The following is a 20,217-nucleotide window of genomic DNA, read 5'->3' on the forward strand; positions in this document are numbered from 1 at the left end:
GATGAAGAGACCCCATGGTGGTGATGGGCTCTGGTGGGACCTTGGGATGGTCCCACCATGTTGTTCCAGCAGAGAGGCAGCTTGAGCCTGAGCCTGGGGCTGGGTCTGAAGCTCCTGGGGGAGAAGTCCTTGAGATGAAGCTCATTCAACACCCAAGCTCAGTGTCCTGCCTGGCACGATGCTGTGTCACCGGGTTCCCTTGGCACTGAGCCTCCAACCCCTCCTGGGCTGGGCTTTTCCAGGCTTAGTCACTCTTTTCCTCTGGTTTAAGAGAAAAAAGAGAAGCTGCCAAGAGGGACTTGGGCACCAGCTCCAGCAAATGTGATCTGGGCTTAACTCTTTCCCTGCTGCATCCAGCCAACACCTCACATCCCTGCCAGGGGACGCAGCAGGACCCGGCTGTGTGTTTGGATGGAGAAGGTGGGGAAAAGGCGGGATGGTAGATTCATTGTGCAAAAGGGGATTTGCCAGGGATGCTTTAGGAGCCGGGCTGCACCTGAACCTGACCTTCTCGTGCTGCGACCGCATCCGAAAAGCAGCAGAGAAAACGAGACAGAGAAAGACCTAAAAATAGTGGCCCTTTCAGCAACTCTTCCTGAAGGTGAACCCTCCGGACTTTGTTTTGTTCTTCTGTCTTAACAAAAGAGAAAACAAAACAAAAAAAAATATAAAGGAGAAGGGGAAAGAAGCCAGACAATCTATTTCTGATGCTTGTTACACCCAAGAAAAACAGCCATGAATCTGTCAACGCAGAAAAATGCAGCTGTCGGTGCAAGGCGCAGGGGCAGCCAGCGCTGAGCGGGCTCCGCGAGAGCTCGGCTTTCCAAGCTGATCTGCCTCACTCAGCTGGTCCTGCCACCCACCGGGGTGTCAAAACATGAGGTTTAAAGCCCAGCTCAGTACTGGCAGCTCGAATGCACGGGGCCAGGGTGCTAAACCTGACTCTGAGACCTTACATAGGTCAGGTCTTCAGGAGAGGAGGTGGAGCCAGGGCTGGAGATGGAGAAGGAGGTCCATGCCCTGCGTGGGATAGATCATAGACTCACAGAACCATTTGGGTTGGAAAAGACCTTTAAGATCATTGAGTCCAACTGTTAAGCCAAGCCTGGCACTGACCCATGTCCCTGAGAAGCTCGTCTACGCATCTTGTCACCTCCAAAGAGTCTCTTGGGGACAGAAAGTCCCCACCACAGGGGATCCTCCATCACCTCTGTGCCCCTCCTGGCTCTTGGATGCAAAGCCAGTATTTCTAGGTTTGGCTTAAAATTAGAAACAGGCTCAAGCTGACTCCTGTTTTTTGAGGTGGGGGGTGTCTTCTGCTGTATTTTAACTGAATTTCTCTCAAAAAAAAATGGATGAAATTGAGATGGGGAAAAAACTTGGCATTCATAAAATTGAATTGGGGGCATCAACCAGCAGGAGATGGACCCTTGAAGCTCTCGCTGCCCTGGTCCCAGCTGGAAAATCACAGAATCATGGACCAGTGAGTATTGAAGGGACCTCTGGAGATCATCCAGTCCACAGTGGTCCAGTCCAGACTTGGGCACCACTGAACAGAGTCTGGTCCATCCTCTGACACCCACCCTGAGATATCTATAAGCAGATTTACACGATGAGAGAGACTTTTTGACCCCAAAGACTGACAGTCCAGCAGGAGATGGGGCAGCAGGTTAACCCTGTTGTTCTTCAGGACCTGTCCGTAGACACTGAGGTCCCAAGGGACAGGTTGGGAAGCCACCAGGAGGTGCTCCATGACTCTATGGGCTTTGGGTGGAGGTTTGCGGGGTTCTGGGCACCCCGGGTGTGATGTTCCTTACCTCGCAGCCCAGGCAGGCCGGGAAGACCAGGTTCACCCTCCATCCCCTCGTTGCCTTGGTCTCCTTTGGGTCCTGGTGGCCCTGAAACACAAGAAGGTTTGGAGCACAACCATCACGCCCCAGCTCCGCAGCCCTGCAGCAGGTGCATGGGCGCATCCACCCACCCATTAACCAGCCATTATCATTTATCAGGTGTCCATGGACCCCTAAGAAACCCAGATCCCTGCAGACAGGAGCAAAGCGATAGCAAGCCAGCAGCTTTCTTCCACAATCTGTGGATTTTAAAGCCCAGCTCCATCAATCTAAGTGCCAGAAATCTTCACCTTGCAGCTCCGGCGCTTCCACCTTGAGTGTGAGTCTATGGGAAATTCCAACCTCCTGGAATTTCATTTTGACCAAAAGTTGTGACATCTCCAGTGATAGAATGTTAAGAAAAAATTAAAATTAAAAAAAAGAAAAAGCATTTTAGATATACTGAGACACCCTTGAGGAGAGGATTTGCATCACTGATCTCAGCAGAAAGTGGCCACCTGTGATTGTTTTGCGGCGTAAACTCTGGTGAGCGGGCAGAAAGTCCAACCCAGCAATAGAGTTATATCACTGAGCCTGCAAAGGGCCAAGTCTGCAAAGCTGAAAACAATTATGAGCTAAATCAATTGGAAGAAAGAATTTAAACAGGAAAAAAAGAAGTAAAAGACTCATGGGATGATAGAAAATAGGGCAGAGAGAGGCCTGGAGGGGCCGTTTGGTCTTTGTCCTAGCAAGCCAGGGTGATAATTGGAAACTGTTAAACGCTGTTTTCCTAGAAACCCCAAAAGCCATAAACTCAGAGTTGTGTGGAAAGCAAACGACCAGCCAGGGCTCCAGGAGATGTGGTAATGCAGAAGGATCAGGAGAGGAAAAGGGGGGATGTTTAGCCGTCCTAATGAAGGAGTAATTAGGATCTGCAAATATTCTGCAGAAATTAGTGGGTTCCTGAGCAGAAGAACCACAGCGAGCTCAGGAAACATCCCCAGCTGGAGACGACCATGGGTTTGGAGAGGACTATGGGGAAATACCACCATTTCTTGCTCTGGGTTTCCTCTTCTCTAGGTGATGCACATCTCTGGGCACCGAGGGGACGTGGGGATGGACCCCAAACCCTGGGGATGCGTCTCCTGTTCTCCATTGGCAAAACAAAAGGATGCAAAGAACAATGGACACCTGGGAGAGCTGAGTAGACGAGGAGGCATTTCTGGGTGGGAAGAAGAGGAACCACGAACAGCAGGAACGCTGCCTGCCCGGGGACAGGGAGGATTCTCCACGATGGAGAAGGTCCAGCAACGTCCACAGAAGGACGTGGGGCAAAGTGTGCGCTGTGTGGAGACACTGGGACGGCTGGTGAAATAGTTTTTGTTCCCATAGCATTAAAGGAGGGCTCTGCAACAGCCATTATATCATAGAATCTGAATGGTTTGGGTTGAAGGGACCATTAAATCTCCCCCAGTGTCCCTCCTGCCATGAGCAGGGACATCTGCACCAGCTCAGGTTGCTCAGAGCCCCGTCCAGCCTGGCCTGGGATGTCTCCAGGGATGGTTCAGCCACCACCTCTCTGCCCAACCTGGGCCAGGCTCTCACCACCCTCAGCACAAACAATTTCTGCATCATGTCTAGAACGTCTAGAATGCAGAAGTAAAGAATTGAAACATGTCAGCGCCATTAATTTCAGCCTACAGGGCATTGCAGAAAGCAGATTCTGCCCGAGATCCACGGCTTTAGAGAACTGACAGTGGTTTTGATGGGTTTCAGTGAGTGTTGAGGCAAAAGGGGTTTTCTACTGGCACATCTCCTGCCCGAAGGTCCCAGGATGAGCAGTGGAAACTCTGCATGACCCTGCCCACATTTGGGTCAAGCTCTTCCCTCCCCTGCTGCACCCCAGTGTGGTCACTGAAAAGGTTGGGCTGCCGAAAACCACTGAATTAAACCAAACAGATGCTTTCCCACCGCGAGCAAAACTAAAAGCAACCCTGGAAACATCTGGGGAAAGGTCCCTCATTTTGTCACCTTGACTTTGCCCCAGCTGTTCTCTCTGAAGGAAAAGTCCCACACCAGTGACACCAGAGCAAAATCCCACTGACACGAAACCTCTTTTGTCCCCCAGCTCTGGCAACTTCCATCTGCTCTGGTTTTATGGGCACCTGGGGAAATAACCCACGCTAAGGCCCCACCTCGGTTCTGTTAACCCTGGAAGGGACGTGGGACCTGCCTGCTTGGGGCAACTCTTGGTGGGACAGGGGCTGGAGCTGCCCTTCCTGCTTAAAATTGGCTGCTACAGTGCAGCCCCCCATCCTCTGCCACCATCTCATATCTCATCTCTCATCTCATCATCTCATCTCTCATCTCATCTCATCTCATCATCTACATCTCTCACCTCTCAACTCATCTCATCATCTACCACCTCAGAAAACCGTCCCATGGGTCACCATGGAGGTCAATGGCATGGAGGGGCTAAGAAGGGGACCAGTTTCATGGAGGATGACCACGGGCAACAGACAATCTCATCAGCTCTATAAGAGCCAGGAAAACTGTCCTTCATTTACTTTACCCAATGTCTGGAGTTAGAAATGGAGCTTGTGGATGGGCTGATCCTGTTTGCTGGCTCCTGGTTTTCGGCACCTGTCCTTCACAGCTATTCCCACAGCAGTGAGCCCTGTGGTCCATCAGCCACCAGAACATCTCCAGGAGACACTGCCTTGGGGTGTCTGCTGGCTCAAGCTGTCCCACAGGTTGGACGCTGCCTTGTTGGTTGGGCTGGCCTGGGTCTGCAGGCTCCAGAGAAGCTCTTGCAGTGGCTCCATCATGAGGAACAAGGAGTCCAAATGGTTCTGCAGGAGATCCTGGAGCCTCCAGGCTCATCCCATTTCAGAGGCAGGTGCTGCAGCTTCGGAGAGGAGATGTTCTGCTGGCTGATGGACATCCCGGCTCCATTAGCAGAAGCGGTCCTGTCCCGAGGACAGCTGGTGGGTTGGGACACAGGGTGGGCTGCAGGATGGAGGAGCACGGGGAGGGACAGCACTGCAGACACTGTGCCGAGCTGGTCCCCACCCCACCGCATCTGCGCTTTGCGCTCAGCGACGAAAACCGCAGCCCGTGCACCCTCCTGCCTGCACAGGGCTGGGCTGCGTCCGCGGACGAGAAAAACCCACCCAGGCATCGGGGCGAGGGCTCGCATGACGTGCACGACGCTGACGGCCGGACGGGACTGCTGCCCTCGCCCCGGCACACCCGCCAGCGCGTCCCGCCCGTGCGTTGTGCAAGCGGATGCGGGCGGGCGGCGGATCCCGAGCATCCTCCCTCCCCGTGACACCCTCATTTAAGACCCAGAGCCGTTCCCGGAGACACGCGAGCTGCTTGGCAGGGTCAGCTGCTGGAGACGAGCCCGGAGACCTCCCCGAGCTGCCATCACCAGCAAACAGCCTCAAAAGCCAGAGCCCGCGGCAGCTGAGGTCTTGGGGAAGGAAAATGCCCCCGGGCAGGCAGCCCCGCAGCTCCCAGCACCGGCTCTGCTGGTGCAAATCCAGCCGGGAGCACAGCACGTCCACCCAAGGACGTCTGCAGCCAGGGTGAAGATAGGTGGGCAAAAGGGTCCTCAAATGATCCAGCCCCAGGTCCATGGGTGCTGACAGGGCAGGAAGGAGGAGGGAAGGGGAGCTGGGGCTGCCAGGAATGTGTCAGAGCAGTGGCTGATAAATCAGGTGCTGGCCCATTGGGAGGGGATTTGTTTGGCTTTCTGCTGGTGTTAATTGGAGTAACGTGGCTCATGGGCTTCGTGACTGTCCCCTCCTGGGTGGCTTCATCCAAGAGAGGGTGATGTCCTCCCTATGGCAGTGGGGGGAGAGAGGGCACCAGGGGTGGGTGGGTGGCTATGGAAACCTCCAAGCAGGGGGTGCAACATGGTCCCAGCAGCCCCAAACCAGGAATCAGGAGCCAACATCCCCTGAGGACCAGACCAAGGACCATTGGAACAGGCTGCCCAGGGCAGTGCTGGAGTCACCAGCCCTGGAGGGTTGGACAGACGGACATGAGGTTCTCAGGGACATGGGGCAGTGCTAGGAGGGGTTAATGATTGGATTCGATGATCTTAAGGGTCCCTTCTAACGAAAACGATTCTATGATTCTACGACCACGGAAATGACCTCAGTGAGCTGCAGGCACCCAAGGGTGGTGGTTGGCCTAGGTGGGGAGATGCAGCTGTTGCACTTCAAACCACATCTGTCCCCTCCTGGCTCAGCAAATGGACACAGGGATCAAGCGCCTTGGCATCAGCCCCATCCTTTGCCATCTGTTTTTTCAGCTGAAAACACCAGAAATAAGTAACAGCATCTCCACAAGTACAAACCAACAGCTTAGAAGCAGGCAAGCAACTGCCCTCCAGCCTCTTGCTTTGCCCCAGGACCTTGTACTGGGCTCCTCTGTGTTTCCTCATGGTGTTTCCCCTCCTGTGGCCAGTTTGCTCGGGACTGAACAAGCCACCACGATCAGATATTTAGGAGCTATGGATGTGTCCCATGAGATCTGCCCAGCACCTTTTGGAACCACTTGGGTTTCTGCCTCCAAAAGCTGCTGCAGCGAGGAGCTCCAGCCAGGTGAGAGCGTGGCATGATGGACAGAGGAAATTCAGAGAATCACAGAATCATTTTGGTTGGAAGAGACCCTCAGGATCATCGAGTCCAACCGTGAACACAGCCCTGGCACTGCCCCATGTCCCTGAGAACCTCATCTGTGCATTTCTGACATTAGAGTGGAAGAAATGTCCAAGCAGATGGTTAACCCTGGCCATATAGCTACACTCATGAGATAACGAGGTGACAAATGGCTGGACCTTGCAGATAATCGGGGGAAAAAAGGAAGTAGATGCTTAGCAGACTGAGGGGGGATTAGGGAGACAACCATATAAATACTCAAAAAAGGACTTCAGCAAAACTACGGTTAACAGTCAAAGAGTGATCAGGGATGGGTTGGTTATTTCATCACGATGAGGGTGGTGAGAGCCTGGCCCAGGTTCGCCAGAGAGGTGGTGGCTGAACCATCCCTGGAGACATCCCAGGCCAGGCTGGACGGGGCTCTGAGCAACCTGAGCTGGTGCAGATGTCCCTGCTCATGGAAGGGGGAATGGGGGAGCTGGGAAGGTCCCATCAACCCAAACCATCCTTTGGCTTGGTGCTTCTATGTGCTGGAGACGCCTGGATGCTGCAGACACCTAAATAGGGTTGTCTGACAGATGTGATATGCCCTGAGCCATTCCCATACCACGGGAACCATTCCCACCACCACCCAAAGCACCAAGGACACTCCCATCCTCACAACAGCCTCGTGCACCAGCGAGGGAGCTGCTTGTGAGAGGTTTTCAGCTTACCCCGTATCACGGAGATGTTCTTGAGCGCCACGGAGTGCTCCCAGTCCTTGAGCCGCAGGTCCTCCGTCACGTTGTTGAGGATGGCCAGCTCGTGCTTGAGCTGCTGCTCCATGGCGATGTGGATGAGCCGCATCTGCCGGGCATCTTCGGTGGCGTTGCTGATGAGCACCTGCAGGTCCTGGATGCGGGTACGGTGGACGTTGACGTCGTAGGAGAAGGTCCTGTTGATGGTGTCCACCGCCCCGCTGACGGCCGTCACCTGGTCGCTCAGGCTCTCCATCCTGCTGCCCAGGTGGCTCAGGAGGTGGTCGTGGTGCTGCAGCAGCAGCCGGCTGCTGTTGCCTTCCACCGAGAGCTTGTACATCTCCTGCTGGGCCGCGTCACTCTGCTGGCTCAGGCTGTCCCACAGGTTGGACACGGCCCTGTCCGTTTGGCTGGCCTGGGTCTGCAGGCTCCAGAGAAGCCCTTCCAGCTTCTGCAGCGACCCCGTCATGAGGAACAAGGAGTCTGAGTGGTTCTGCAGGAGGTCCTGGAGCCTCCAGATGTGATCCAGCACATCCCCCTTCAGAGGCAGGTGCAGCAGCTTCAGCTGCATGTCCCGAAAGCTCTCGTTGAGGCGGTTGACGTTCCCCATCAGCACCTTCAGGTCCTCGGGGGAAGTCTGTGGTCTGGAGACTGCAAGGGATGGAGAAGGGGAGGCATCAGAAAGCACCCCATGGAGAGGGGACCTTCCTGAGAGGTGCGACCCTGCCCGTAGACGTTGTGGAGTCTCCTTTTCTGAGACATTCAAACCCACCTGGACCCACCTGTGTGATCTGCTCTGGTGACCCTGCGTGAGCAGGTGGGTTGGACCAGGGGGTCTCCAGAGGTCCCTTCGACCCCAACCAGGCTGGCATTCCGTGATTCTGTGACATCCCCCTGTTCCTCGGTGCTTGGAGGTGGAAGCCCTACCTCAAACCCCCAAAGATTCACCCCCTCAGCTTCTCTTTGGCCCCACAGTTTTCTCCATGGTTGGAGAAGGAGGTTGGTTGCTGAAGGTCTGGAGAAGACCCCTCGCTCGGAAGGGCAGCAAAGGCTCCCAGCAGCTCTGGCTTCGGGCTCTGGGTTCTGCCAGGTGGGTCAAGGGGCTACAAAGCTTCATCCAGTTGTGTTTGCCTTTGGCCAGAGGACTGGCTGCTAAAAGCATCTGCTTCGCTTGCCTCAAAACAGACCTGCAAAACTGCTGCTTCCCCACACCAAGGTTTTAATTTTAACGTTAACAATCAGGTTTCCCTTCTGGCCGCTGCTCATGGGCCTGAGCTCAACCTTCTCGCTCTATAATGAAGACCAGCAGGTTGGCTTGGAAGGGCTCCACGGCTCGGGGTGCGGTTTGCTGTCAAAATCCAAGCACCGCATCCCGGGGCTGCCAGGGCTGTTCCCAAGGGAGGGATGGAGGGGGGAATCATAGAATCACGGAATCACAGGATTGTTTGGGTTGAAGGGGCCCTCCCAGCCCCCCCTGCCATGAGCAGGGACATCTGCACCAGCTCAGGCTGCTCAGAGCCCCGTCCAGCCTGGCCTGGGATGTCTCCAGGGATGGTTCAGCCACCACCTCTCTGGCCAACCTGGGCCAGGCTCTCACCACCCTCAGCACAAACAATTTCTGCATCACGTCTGGCTTGAACCTCCCTCCTTTAGTTTAAAACCATCACCCCTTGTCCTATCCCACCCCAGCTCAGGATCACCCTTCATCAGCCACCTCTGCATCCCCGATGGGATGAAGCTCCCAGCCATCCCAACCCCAAACTCCTCCTGGTCTCACACCAGCTCCCAGAGCACAGAGATGGGGTTTGGAGGGGGAACCTGGAAATTTGGGGGAAGCCTCGTGCTCTCACAGAATCCCAGAATGTCAGGGGTTGGAAGGGACCTGGAAAGCTCATCCAGTGCAATCCCCCCATGGAGCAGGAACACCCAGATGAGGTTACACAGGAAGGTGTCCAGGCGGGTTGGAATGTCTGCACAGAAGGAGACTCCACAACCCCCTGGGCAGCCTGGGCCAGGCTCTGACACCCTCACCCCAACAAGTTGCTTCTCATAGTCAAGTGGAACCTCCTGTGTTCCAGTTTGCACCCATTGCCCCTTGTCCTGTCCCTGGTTGTCACCAGCAGAGCCTGGCTCCATCCTCCTGACACTGCCCCTTTCCATCTTGATCCCCAGGAATGAGTCCCCCCTCAGTGTCCTCTTGTCCAGCTCCAGAGCCCCAGCTCCCTCAGCCTTTCCTCTTGGCAGCTCCTGGCACTGCTCTAGTGACCCCTGCCCAGCAAGCCCAGTAGCACCCAGTAAAAACGAATCCTGCACCCCATTGCACCCTTGTGCACCCTAAAATCACTGATCCAGGAATATCATCATCTCCCTCTACCTTGCAGCATCTCAGGGTGTCCAACACAGCGGAGGACTCAAAACCAAACCCCCAGGAATAATGAGATTTCAAACAAACAAATTCGCGGTTGTTGCGGCAGCGGGGCTGGCGTGAGGCTGTGGGCTGGTGCGGGACCATCCTGCCAGCTCAACCCCCTTCATTTCCAGGGAGCAGAAACCCAGCAGAGGCGTTTGGTTCAAATTAAAGGATTAAGGAGATTAAGAAGAGGGCGAGGGCAGCCGCGCAGGCACGAAGGGGCTGGGGCCACCCACTCCAGTGGCACCGGGTGCCCCAGGGGACACACTGTGACTGTGGGGACCCACCATGCTGAAACAGGGGACCTGAGCATCTCCCTGGCACCAAAAACATCTTTTCTTCATTAATTAGCATCCGTTAATTAATCTCACTGCTGGAGCATCCCATCTTTCCAGGCTGGGGCGCTGTGACTTTGTTTGGTCCCCCCTTGTCACCTGTGTCACTGCAAGGGGGACACCTCGATGTCACCAGCTACCACCTGTCCCTGCTGTGCCGTGGGCACCATCTCGGGGGACTTTTGCCCATGGGGGTTCACAGCTCGGAAAGCAACCAGGTGACGTGTCCAAGGCCACCGCGAGAGGGGACGATTGGCAAGGAGGGACCATGGGAAAAGGCACCATTGGGCAAGTGAAGGGCTGGGTGGTGCTGCCTCTAGTGTGGGTGACCCAAGCTGCACCCTCAAACCCTTCTGGATGCAGAGCGCCCATAGAATCATAGAATAATCTGGGTTGGAAGGGACCTCCAGAGTTCTGTGATGGGTGTGGAGGCAACCACGGCTTCCTTGCAAGAAAAGCAAGGGGAGAAACAACATTGTGTGGCCAGATGAGGAGAAATCACCCAAAATCCAGGTCCTGTGGTGGCCAAAGCTTGGGGAGCACAGGTGAGCTCCCCTCTTTGCACCTGCAAAAGCTGAAGAGTTCCCTAAATTCCTATAAATCACTTAAAACAGCCATCTGGGATTCTTGAGGTTCTTCTCCACCCAGCCCTGGAACCACAGCCACCAACCCCAGAGCAACCCAGGCTGCTCGGGACCAGCTCTGGCACCAAACCATGATCTCAGGGACACGGGGCAGTGCCAGGGTCAGGTCAGCGGTTGGATTTGATGATCTGGAAGGTCTCTTCCAACCAAAATGATTCCGTGACTCTATAACGTCCACCCTGGTATCTGTTCTGTGCAGGAAATCCCAGAATGTCAGGGGTTGAAGGGCCCTGGAAAGCTCACCCAGTGCAATCCCCCCATGGAGCAGGAACACCCAGATGAGGTTACACAGGAAGGTGTCCAGGCGGGTTGGAATGTCTGCACAGAAGGAGACTCCACAACCCCCTGGGCAGCCTGGGCCAGGCTCTGACACCCTCACCCCCAACAAGTTGCTTCTCCTCTTTCAGTGGAACCTCCTGTGTTCCAGTTTGCACCCATTGCCCCTTGTCCTGTCCCTGGTTGTCACCAGAAGAGCCTGGCTCCATCCTCCTGACACTGCCCCTTTCCATCTTGATCCCCAGGAATGAGTCCCCCCTCAGTGTCCTCTTGTCCAGCTCCAGAGCCCCAGCTCCCTCAGCCTTTCCTCACACGGGAGATGCTCCACTCCCTGCAGCATCTTCGTGGCTGCTCTGGACTCTCTCCAGCAGTTCCCTGTCCTGCTGGAACTGAGGGGCCACAACTGGACACAAGATTCCAGGTGTGGTCTCCCCAGGGCAGAGCAGAGGGGCAGGAGAACCTCTCTGACCTACTGACCACCCCCTTCTAACCCACCCCAGGTCCCATTGGCTTCCTGGCCACAAGGGCCCAGTGCTGGCTCATGGTCACCCTGCTGTCCCCAGGACCCCCAGGTCCCTTTCCCCTACACTGCTCTCCAACAGCTCATTCCCCAACTTACACTGGAACCTGGGGTTGTTCCTGCCCAGATTCAAGACTCTACACTTGCCCTTGTTCTATTTCATTATATTTTTCCCGCCCAGCTCTCCAGCCTGTCCAGGTCTCTGATGGCAGCACAGCTTCCAGTGTCACCACTCCTCCCAGCTTGGTGTCACCAGCAAACTGGCTGACAGTCACTCTATTCCCTCATCCAAGTCATTGATGAACATATTGAATAGCACAGGCCCCAGTACTGACCCTTGATGCATGGAGATAGGATGGAGCTCTGATATCTATCCAAGCGCACGGTTCAGACACCCACACAAAGGTGCTTGGCTCATTAGCCGCATCCTAACGAGCCCTACTTGAGTTTCCTGGGCACGGGGCCAGGTGAGGATTGGGGTTCAAACACCAAAGTGCAGGTCTGTGCATGCAGGCAGCTGGGATTTAACCCAGACCTTGCAAAAAGGAGGCGAGATCAGATTCCTAAATTTGGGCTAGGTGCCTTTTTGGGGGGGCAAGGGGGGGACAGAGCGTGTGCGTCCCCAGGAGCCAGAAAACTGCTGCCAGGCTTGTGAGAGAGGATATTAAAAGCAGGTTGTGTTGAAACCGCTCCGGCTCTGTTGCTGAAAACATCCTGTTTCCGCAGCTCCAAGGTGGTTCCCAGTATTTTTAGCAGTTTGTTCATTTTCTAACCCATTTCCATGGGGCGTGTTGCAACCCACAGGACACCTGCCCAAAACGATGCCTGGGGCAGCTGCATCCCCAAAAGCACCAGGTTGTCATGCTGGGGATACCAGCATGTTCTGGGGGTATCTCCAGGGGGGTGATGCTTCCTGCAACACCCCAGCCCTGCCAGGCAGCACCCTGGGGTGTGCAAGCGTGTGTTTGCACACACACACACATTTCCGTGGGTGTTCACACACATACGTGCTTTCCGGGGAAGCTTTTGGGGAATTTTCCTCATTTCCCATAGATAGGGTGGGAAGCAGCGCAGGGGGCAGGTGGAGCATCCCCGCTCCATGCTGCTGGCCCTGGGTGAAGGACGCTGCCGCACGGACCAGGGACACAGTTTCCCCATCCCCCTTGTTTTTTGGGGAGCAGCTGGGGTGTAACAGCTCCACGTCCCTCCCCAAAGAGCGTCACGTCTGCAGATGTGCTGGACACCCGGCGCTCCGAGCAGGGACGTCACCGCGGCTGCGGGAGGACATGGGTGGCACCAAAGAGGGATGTTCCTCTTCCAGCACGGTGAGCAGCGCTCCCCAGCCCAAGGTGGAGGTGAGAACAAGCTTTCTTCACTAAATGCTGTATCTTTCTGGGCATCTTCCCCTCTGATGGAGGATGAGGGATGCTGGTGTGTGTTCTCCATGAGCACTAAGTGCGATGTTCCACAGGAAAACCCAGCCCTCCATGCTTAAGGGTGCCAAGGAATACCCATCCTGCTCCTCAAGGACCACCAGCTCCAACACTGAGGTGTCAGCCTGAAGCTGGGGACACCAGGGTTGTCTCCACGGGCTGCACAGGGTCTCTGGTTAACAAGCTGCTCTTCAGCCCATTGCCAGACCAGCCTGTGCCTGTGGTTTTTCTTTATGGGATAAGACAAGCTCTGGGCACAGCCAAAGCCAGAGGCTTGGCTTAAAGTTCCGGAAAGCAATAACAAAAAGATGACTTTTCTCTTCATTTTGTCCTTTCTTTTCCAAGATTGCGGCGCACAACCCAAAGTGGTTTTCACTGTGGTCTTCCCAAAAGTCCCGGTCGTGGGACTCCGGGAGATGAGGCTTTAAAGATGCCCATGACCATGAACCTGCAGCTGTTCCAGATGCCATGATGTGATTGTTATTGCTGGAGCTGCTTTGGGGTGAGCAGCTGTAGCTCAGCCCAGGACAAGGGCGTCCATCCCGAGCTCTTTGCACAATTCACAGCATCGCTCACTCGGGGTTTCGCCGGCCAACAACAACATTCAAACAATGTAATGCAAGAAATCAGTGGGAGAGGTTTCAAAATTCCAGCAAAACCTTCTCCGTCCCTTCCACAGCCCAAGAAATAACAAACTAAATCCAGCCTGTGCAAAAGACACGAGCTGCCTTCACGGTGCCAGCAGCTGGAGTTATTAAATCCATCACCCCCCAGCAGGCAGGACACGGAAAATCATCCCAAAGGAGGTTTGGGGCTGGAAAAGGGGGGTTTTCATGTCTCCCCCATGGGTGCTGGGGTTAAAGCGGGGAAGGAGGTGGGTGGGAAGCGAGGAGCTGGTCCTTGGTGGTGACGTTTCCCAATTTGAGGCCGTTTCCAAGCCCCCCTGGCCAGCAGAGCCCCATATGGGGGTGGTATGGGTGCAAGGGGGGGTAATGAGGTTGTGGGTTCAACCTCGATTTCCCAGCATGATGAGAAGGTAACGAACTGGTGGTGATACGGACCGCATGGGATGTGTACATGGGGGTGAGCTGGGAGCAATGATGGGCATTTCCCAGCACCCTTCCCGGCCCTGCGCTCCCTAAAACACAGAGGGAGGCGGCAGGAGCCTTGGGGGCTGTGCTGTGCAGGGATAACTGCAGCCTGCAGCATCAACCTCACCCCGAGGAACAATCAGTGCCAACCTGGCAGCCCTGGGAACAACTTGAGCCCTGAACATGGGCTCCTGAGCTTCACCGTCCCCAGGGACACGATATTTGGACCCTCCAGCCTCAAAGCTTCAATCAAAACCGCTCCAGACACGCAGTACGATCCCACCGGATTGTGCCCATGGCATTGTCCCCAGGGAGCTGGAAATGGAGGCGATGCCCAAGGCGGGCATTGCTTCTGCACCCCGCTTCTGCTGGATCCCATATTGTTCTCCTCTGAATAGAAGGGAAAACCCTCCCAAACTCCACCACGGTGTCACCAGAAACGCAATGCCATGCTCACGGCCAGACCCGACTCGCAGCGCACGGGGAAGCGTCGCCCTGGGGAGCCCAGCACCTTTACCTGCAAGGATGAAGACTCCGACGAGGATGAGGAAGACGAGCAGGTAGAGCCCCAGCACGGCGTACTTCAGCGCTGCCAGGGAGCCCAGGCGGCCGCAGCGCCCCGCTGCCTTCACCGTCCTGCCGGGACCTGCGCACAGAGCGGGAGTCAGGGGGAGCACCTCCCACCGTGGGAAATATTGTGCGTATAACTTGGGCAACACATCGTGGGCGCAGAAACAGCGCTGAGTGCAACAGTGCTGATCCACATGATGCTCCCCAGGTTGGGACCGTCCATTTGGGTCCAGCTCTGGGTCCTCAGCACAGGACACACATGGAGCTGCTGGAGGGGGGACAGAGGAGCCCCAGGAATGATCGGAGGCTGGAACAGCTCTGCTGGGGACAGGTGAGAGAGTTGGGCTGTTCAGCTGGAGGAGAGAAGCTCCGGGGAGACCTTAGTGCCGCCTTTCAGTGCTTAAAAGGGGCTGAGAAGAAAGATGGGACAGACTTTTGAGCAGGGTCTGTTGCGATAGGACAAGGGGTGATGGTTTTAAACTAAGGGAGGGAGATTCAGGATGGATATAATGAAATTGTTTGTGCTGAGGGTGGTGAGAGCCTGGCCCAGGTTGGCCAGAGAGCTGGTGGCTGAACCATCCCTGGAGACATCCCAGGCCAGGCTGGACGGGGCTCTGAGCAGCCTGAGCTGGTGCAGATGTCCCTGCTCATGGCAGGGGGGGCACTGGGGGAGATTTAATGATCCCTTCCAATTCAAATCATTCTAAGACACCCAGATCCTGACACCCCTGCTTGCCCAAACCTGGCCTTGCTGACATCCAGCTCCTCTTCAATGCTGCCACAAGCAGCAAGAGCTGGGTGAGGAGGAGGTGAATTTTAGGAATAAAATAAGCAGGAGGAAAAAGTAAGGAAAGACAAGGAAGGCTCCTGTGCCATGAACCCAGTGACAGGGAAAAATAATCTGGTTTTGGGCTGTGCACACATTCAAAACCCAACTCACGTTGAAATCTGGGCCAGCTTGTGGTCTGAGGAGCCGGAGCCTGATCTGTGTACAGACCCCCCACCCCTCTGCCCCAGCCCCAGGGCTGCAGGGATGCTTCAGCCCAATGTCTTGGCTCTCTGGACGACCCCATGGTGCTGGGATGGGGTGCAGGGTGTTGGGTGCCTGTGTTTTTGTGTTGGACCCTTGCAGAGACACAAGGTTTCTGAGAGCTGCCGAGAATCAGCAACTTCAAGCCAGGTCAACTGTCACCGTCCGGGTTTGCTCCTTGCCAGATGTGAGATGTCTCCAAGGAGACACCAAAGGTGGAGGAAGAGTCCAAAACCCCCACACCCTGAAGGTTTCATAGAATCATGGAATCATTTTGGTTGGAAAAGACCCTTAAGAATGAGTCCAACCATAACCCACCCCTATCCCTGCCCCATGTCTTGAGAACCTCATGTCCATCTGTCCAACCCTCCAGGGCTGGTGACTCCAGCACTGCCCTGGGCAGCCTGTTCCAATGCCCCACAGCCCTTTGGGGAAGAAATTGTTCCCCACATCCAACCTCAACCTCCCCTGGCGCAACTTGAGGCCGTTTCCTCTGCTCCTGGCGCTTGTTCCTGGGGAGCAGAGCCCGACCCCCCTGGCTCCAAGCTCCTTTCAGGCAGTGCAGAGATCAGAAGGTCTCCCCTCAGCTCCTGTTCTCCAGCTGAACCCCCCAGGTCCCTCAGCTGCTCCATCACACTTGTGCTCCAGCCCCTCACCAGCTCCGTTCCCTTCTCTCCACTCGCTCCAGCACCTCAAGGCCTTTCTTGGCGTGAGGGGCCCAGAACTGCCCCAGGGTTGGCGGTTTGTCCTCCCCAGGTCCCAGCACAGGGATGGTCACTGCCCTGGGCCTGCTGGCCACACCAGTGCTGGCACCAGCCAGGATGCTGGTGGCCTCTTGGCCACCTGGGCACACGCTGCCTCATGTTCAGCCGCTGTCACCAACACCCCCAGGGCCTTTTCCAGCCGCTCTTCCCCAGCCTGCAGCGTTCATGGGGTTGTTGTGATACAAGCACAGGACCCAGCACTTAGCCTTGGTGAACCTCAGACAATTGGCCTCAGCCCATCATCCAAAAGCAGGTGGAGAGGCAGTACAAGGGGTTGGGGTGTCCCAGCCTGCCCCCAGCTGATGGTCTGTGTGTCTGTCCTGCTGGAGCTGTGCGAACGCCTCCAGTCAGCAGAGGGTTACACTGGGTGTATCGCGTAACCCAGCCCCATTTTTTGGCTGGGAAACACTGGAGTGCTGATGTCAGGCTGGCTGACACCCGAGGGGACCCGCGGGGACACGGGCGCTCGTGCGCCCCAGCTCAGGTGCTAAAGGCGGCGCCTCCCCCCGAACCCCCATCTGCAACTCGTTACCCGCACACGGTTCCCATTCACCGTCACCGGCCAAACAGATGGAGCCAGGGGGGTTCCGAACGAGGGAAAACTGCAATATTTTCCCGACATTAACACTCGTGTCAGCCCCCGGAGGCTCTGAGGAGCTGGCCCCGCGCCCCGATCCGCCCACTCCCCGGGGCCGAGCGGGACCGGCCGCAGCTGCGCACGGGGGTTTGTCCGGGGAGCCCGTGGCCGCGCTCCGGCCCGTAACCAAGGAGAACACCAAATATTTCTTCCCCCTGCCCATGCCCAGGGGAGCGGGAGCTCCGGTCCAGCCGCTCGGTGGGGATGCAGAGGGTGCGAGGCTGAAAGCAGCCAGGACTCAGCATCCCCGAGCTCTGGGGGAGCCAGGGCTGACATCCTGGGGGTCACGGCAAGCAGGTCCTCAACCCCACACTGAGCGCTTCCCACGAGCCCAGGAGGGATGTGGGTGGTCCCATCCTCATGATGGAGCTCTCGGGGTTGACTTTGCCCTTGGTCTGTGCAGCTGCAGCCCAGACAGCCCCATGAGCAATGGGCTTCAAGGGCAGGCTGCATGGGGCTCTGAGCAACCTGGGCTGGGGAAGATGTCCCTGCTCATGGGGTTGGACTGGATGAGTTCACTTCCCACCCAAACCATCCTGCGACTGCTTGGAGGGCCAGGGTGAGTTATGGGGAGTTATGTCCTCAGAGGTCCAGGACAACCTGCCACAAAACTGCCAAAGCCAGGGAGATACCTTGAACCCTGCCCACGCCAGGGCAAGGTCTCTGCCGGGAATGGTGGCCCCGGTGCTGGGGGACATCAGCTCTTCCAGCATCCCTCCCTCCAGGCTGCACCACCCCCTGCCCTGTCTGGGGACATGGGGACAGTCCCTGCCCCTCGCTCTGCTGCAGGGAGGTGGGCAGAGGCAGGAGCAGGTGCTGCTGAGAGCAGGGGACACTTGCAGGGTGACAGCAAGTGTGGTGAATGGTGTCAAGACTCAGTTTTCACCTGGAGGTGAAATCCACCCTCTGGGCTCAAACTGTCCCCATCCTGCAGGCTGGAGGGCAGCAGGAGACACTCACATGGCAATAACCATCTCCTCTTGCAATGGCCATCTCCTCTTGCAGTGATGAGCCACCTGCACCACACAAGCAACTTGGCCAAGGCTGGGTGCTCCCAGTTCACCCAGTGCATGTACTCACAGAATCCCAGAGTGTCAGGGGCTGAAGGGCCCTGGAAAGCTCATCCAGTGCAATCCCCCCATGGAGCAGGAACACCCAGATGAGGTTACACAGGAAGGTGTCCAGGCGGGTTGGAATGTCTGCACAGAAGGAGACTCCACAACCCCCTGGGCAGCCTGGGCCAGGCTCTGCCACCCTCAACCCCAACAAGTTGCTTCTCATATTCAAGTGGAACCTCGTGTGTTCCAGTTTGCACCCATTGCCCCTTGTCCTGTCACTGGTTGTCACCAGCAGAGCCTGGCTCCATCCTCCTGACACTGCCCCTTTCCATATTGATCCCCATGAATGAGTCCCGCCTCAGTGTCCTCTTGTCCAGCTCCAGAGCCCCAGCTCCCTCAGCCTTTCCTCACACGGGAGATGCTCCACTCCCTGCAGCATCTTGGTGGCTGCGCTGGACTCTCTCCAGCAGTTCCCTGTCCTGCTGGAACTGAGGGGCCACAGCTGGACACAAGATTCCAGGTGTGGTCTCCCCAGGGCAGAGCAGAGGGGCAGGAGAACCTCTCTGACCTACTGACCACCCCCTTCTAACCCACCCCAGGTACCATTGGCTTCCTGGCCACAAGGGCCCAGTGCTGGCTCATGGTCACCCTGCTGTCCCCAGGACCCCCAGGTCCCTTTCCCCTACACTGCTCTCCAACAGCTCATTCCCCAATTTATACTGGAACCTGGGGTTGTTCTTGCCCCATCCTGGCACAGGACGTGCCCTCTGGAAGTGCTCCGGATTCTCCATCACATCCCAGGGACATCCCCCATCACCGCGATCCCCTGGTTGTGGTGGGGACAGCAGTGCTGGGAAGGCTGCTCAGAGCACGACCAGTTTCCCCAGTGGCCCCACAGGTCTCTCAGCAAAGCCACCAGCAGAGGGGACATCATGTCTCTGCTTGAGCACTCAGTTCTGCCACCCCAGCTGCTCCCAATATGCTGGGAAAAATTCACCAGGGCTGTTTGCTGGGTCTGGTGAAACACAAACAGCATTTTGTGCAGCAAAAGCAAAGGGAAAAGCTCAGCAAGCCCAAGGTGGAGGTGGAAACCAGCTCAGGTGTGTGGGAGGTACAAGCAGGTCCCACATTGCCCAGGGGTTCTGTCCCCACTGCAGAGCATCACTGGACAGAACCACATGCAAGAGAACCAGAGGCTGGGAGGAGAAAAATCACCAAAAACACACCCCAAAATCAGCCTTTAGCAAGCAAAGCGACCTTCCCCACAGCACAGCCCGGGTCAGGGCAGGACCTGGAGGTCCTGGTCATTGCCCATCAGAGCAGAGCAGGGGACAGGAGAGGAGGCACAGATGCCTCCTTGCAGTGGGATTCCCTGAGTGTTTCTCCCCATGGGCCCAACAGGAGAGGAGATTCCTGCTCCATTTGAAACACATTCATTGCCAAGACACCAAGATCACTCCTCTGTTCTGGTCCCCTGGGACCCACAGCTGGAGCTGAGCCCCCAATTCAAGCCACACACCTTCACCAAATGGCTGAGCTGCTCCCTGAGCAACCCAAGTCCCCACATCCCCCCCAGAAGCTCCCCAGCTTTCTGCCACCAGGTCCAAAGCCCCCAGACCATCCGCACGTGGCGCCCGCACTCACCGTCCTCACAGAGGTTCAGCTTGGAGAGGCTCCTTCCCTCAAAGGGCTCCTCAAAGATGGAGCCGTTCTCCCTCTCGCTGAAGGTGTGAAGGTACATGGCTTTGTTCTCCATCCTGGTGGAGCAGAGCGGGCACGTGAGATGGTGCTGAAAGGGCTCCTACCACCCATCCATGCTCAACCATGTCCAGCCTTGGGGTCCCTCTCCAGGGCTGGGAAGATGGGGGCGCAGTGTAGCTACATGAGCTTCCCAGGGCATCTTGCACCCCAAGGACTTGGGGTACCCCTGCACCCCCAGCACCCTGACCATGAGCCAAGCACAGGGGCCTGATCCTGCTGCCACTGCCCATCTGGTCAGGAGGCTGGAGTTGGGCTGGTCTCATGTCCACAGCAAATACTGTGGGGCTGGGGGGCTTGTGCCCCCACTGCCACCAAGGTTTTGTCACAGCACCCAGCCAGGGGGGTGGAATCAGCCCCCAGCAGGGCTCTGGTGGGGAAAGAGTTAAACTCACACCCTAAGTAGGACCTGCTGAGCGCTCCCAAACAACCCTCAACCCTCCACCCCACGCCCC

General features: G+C 56.5%; 1 protein-coding gene across 4 annotated transcripts in view; it reads right to left on the reverse strand.

Moving 5' to 3' along the window:
* Window positions 1–19,760, reverse strand: part of SCARA5 (scavenger receptor class A member 5) — a gene marked incomplete at both ends in the record, with an annotated part of 35,646 nt that extends 15,886 nt beyond the window's left edge. For 3 of the 4 annotated variants that reach the window (XM_080341163.1, XM_080341165.1, XM_080341164.1), the window contains 4 exons: window positions 1,818–1,898; window positions 7,213–7,887; window positions 14,463–14,591; window positions 19,649–19,760. In XM_080341163.1, coding sequence (XP_080197289.1) covers window positions 1,818–1,898; window positions 7,213–7,887; window positions 14,463–14,591; window positions 19,649–19,760 — 997 coding nt within the window. Of the gene's footprint in view, window positions 1–1,817; window positions 1,899–7,212; window positions 7,888–14,462; window positions 14,592–19,644 lie in introns of all 4 variants that reach the window. The other variant, XM_080341166.1, reaches the window with a different exon arrangement.
* Window positions 19,761–20,217: the final 457 nt, after the last annotated feature.

The sequence above is a fragment of the Nesoenas mayeri genome (genome assembly GCF_963082525.1).
Source record: "Nesoenas mayeri genome assembly, chromosome: 3".
In the NCBI taxonomy this organism is placed as follows: domain Eukaryota; kingdom Metazoa; phylum Chordata; class Aves; order Columbiformes; family Columbidae; genus Nesoenas; species Nesoenas mayeri.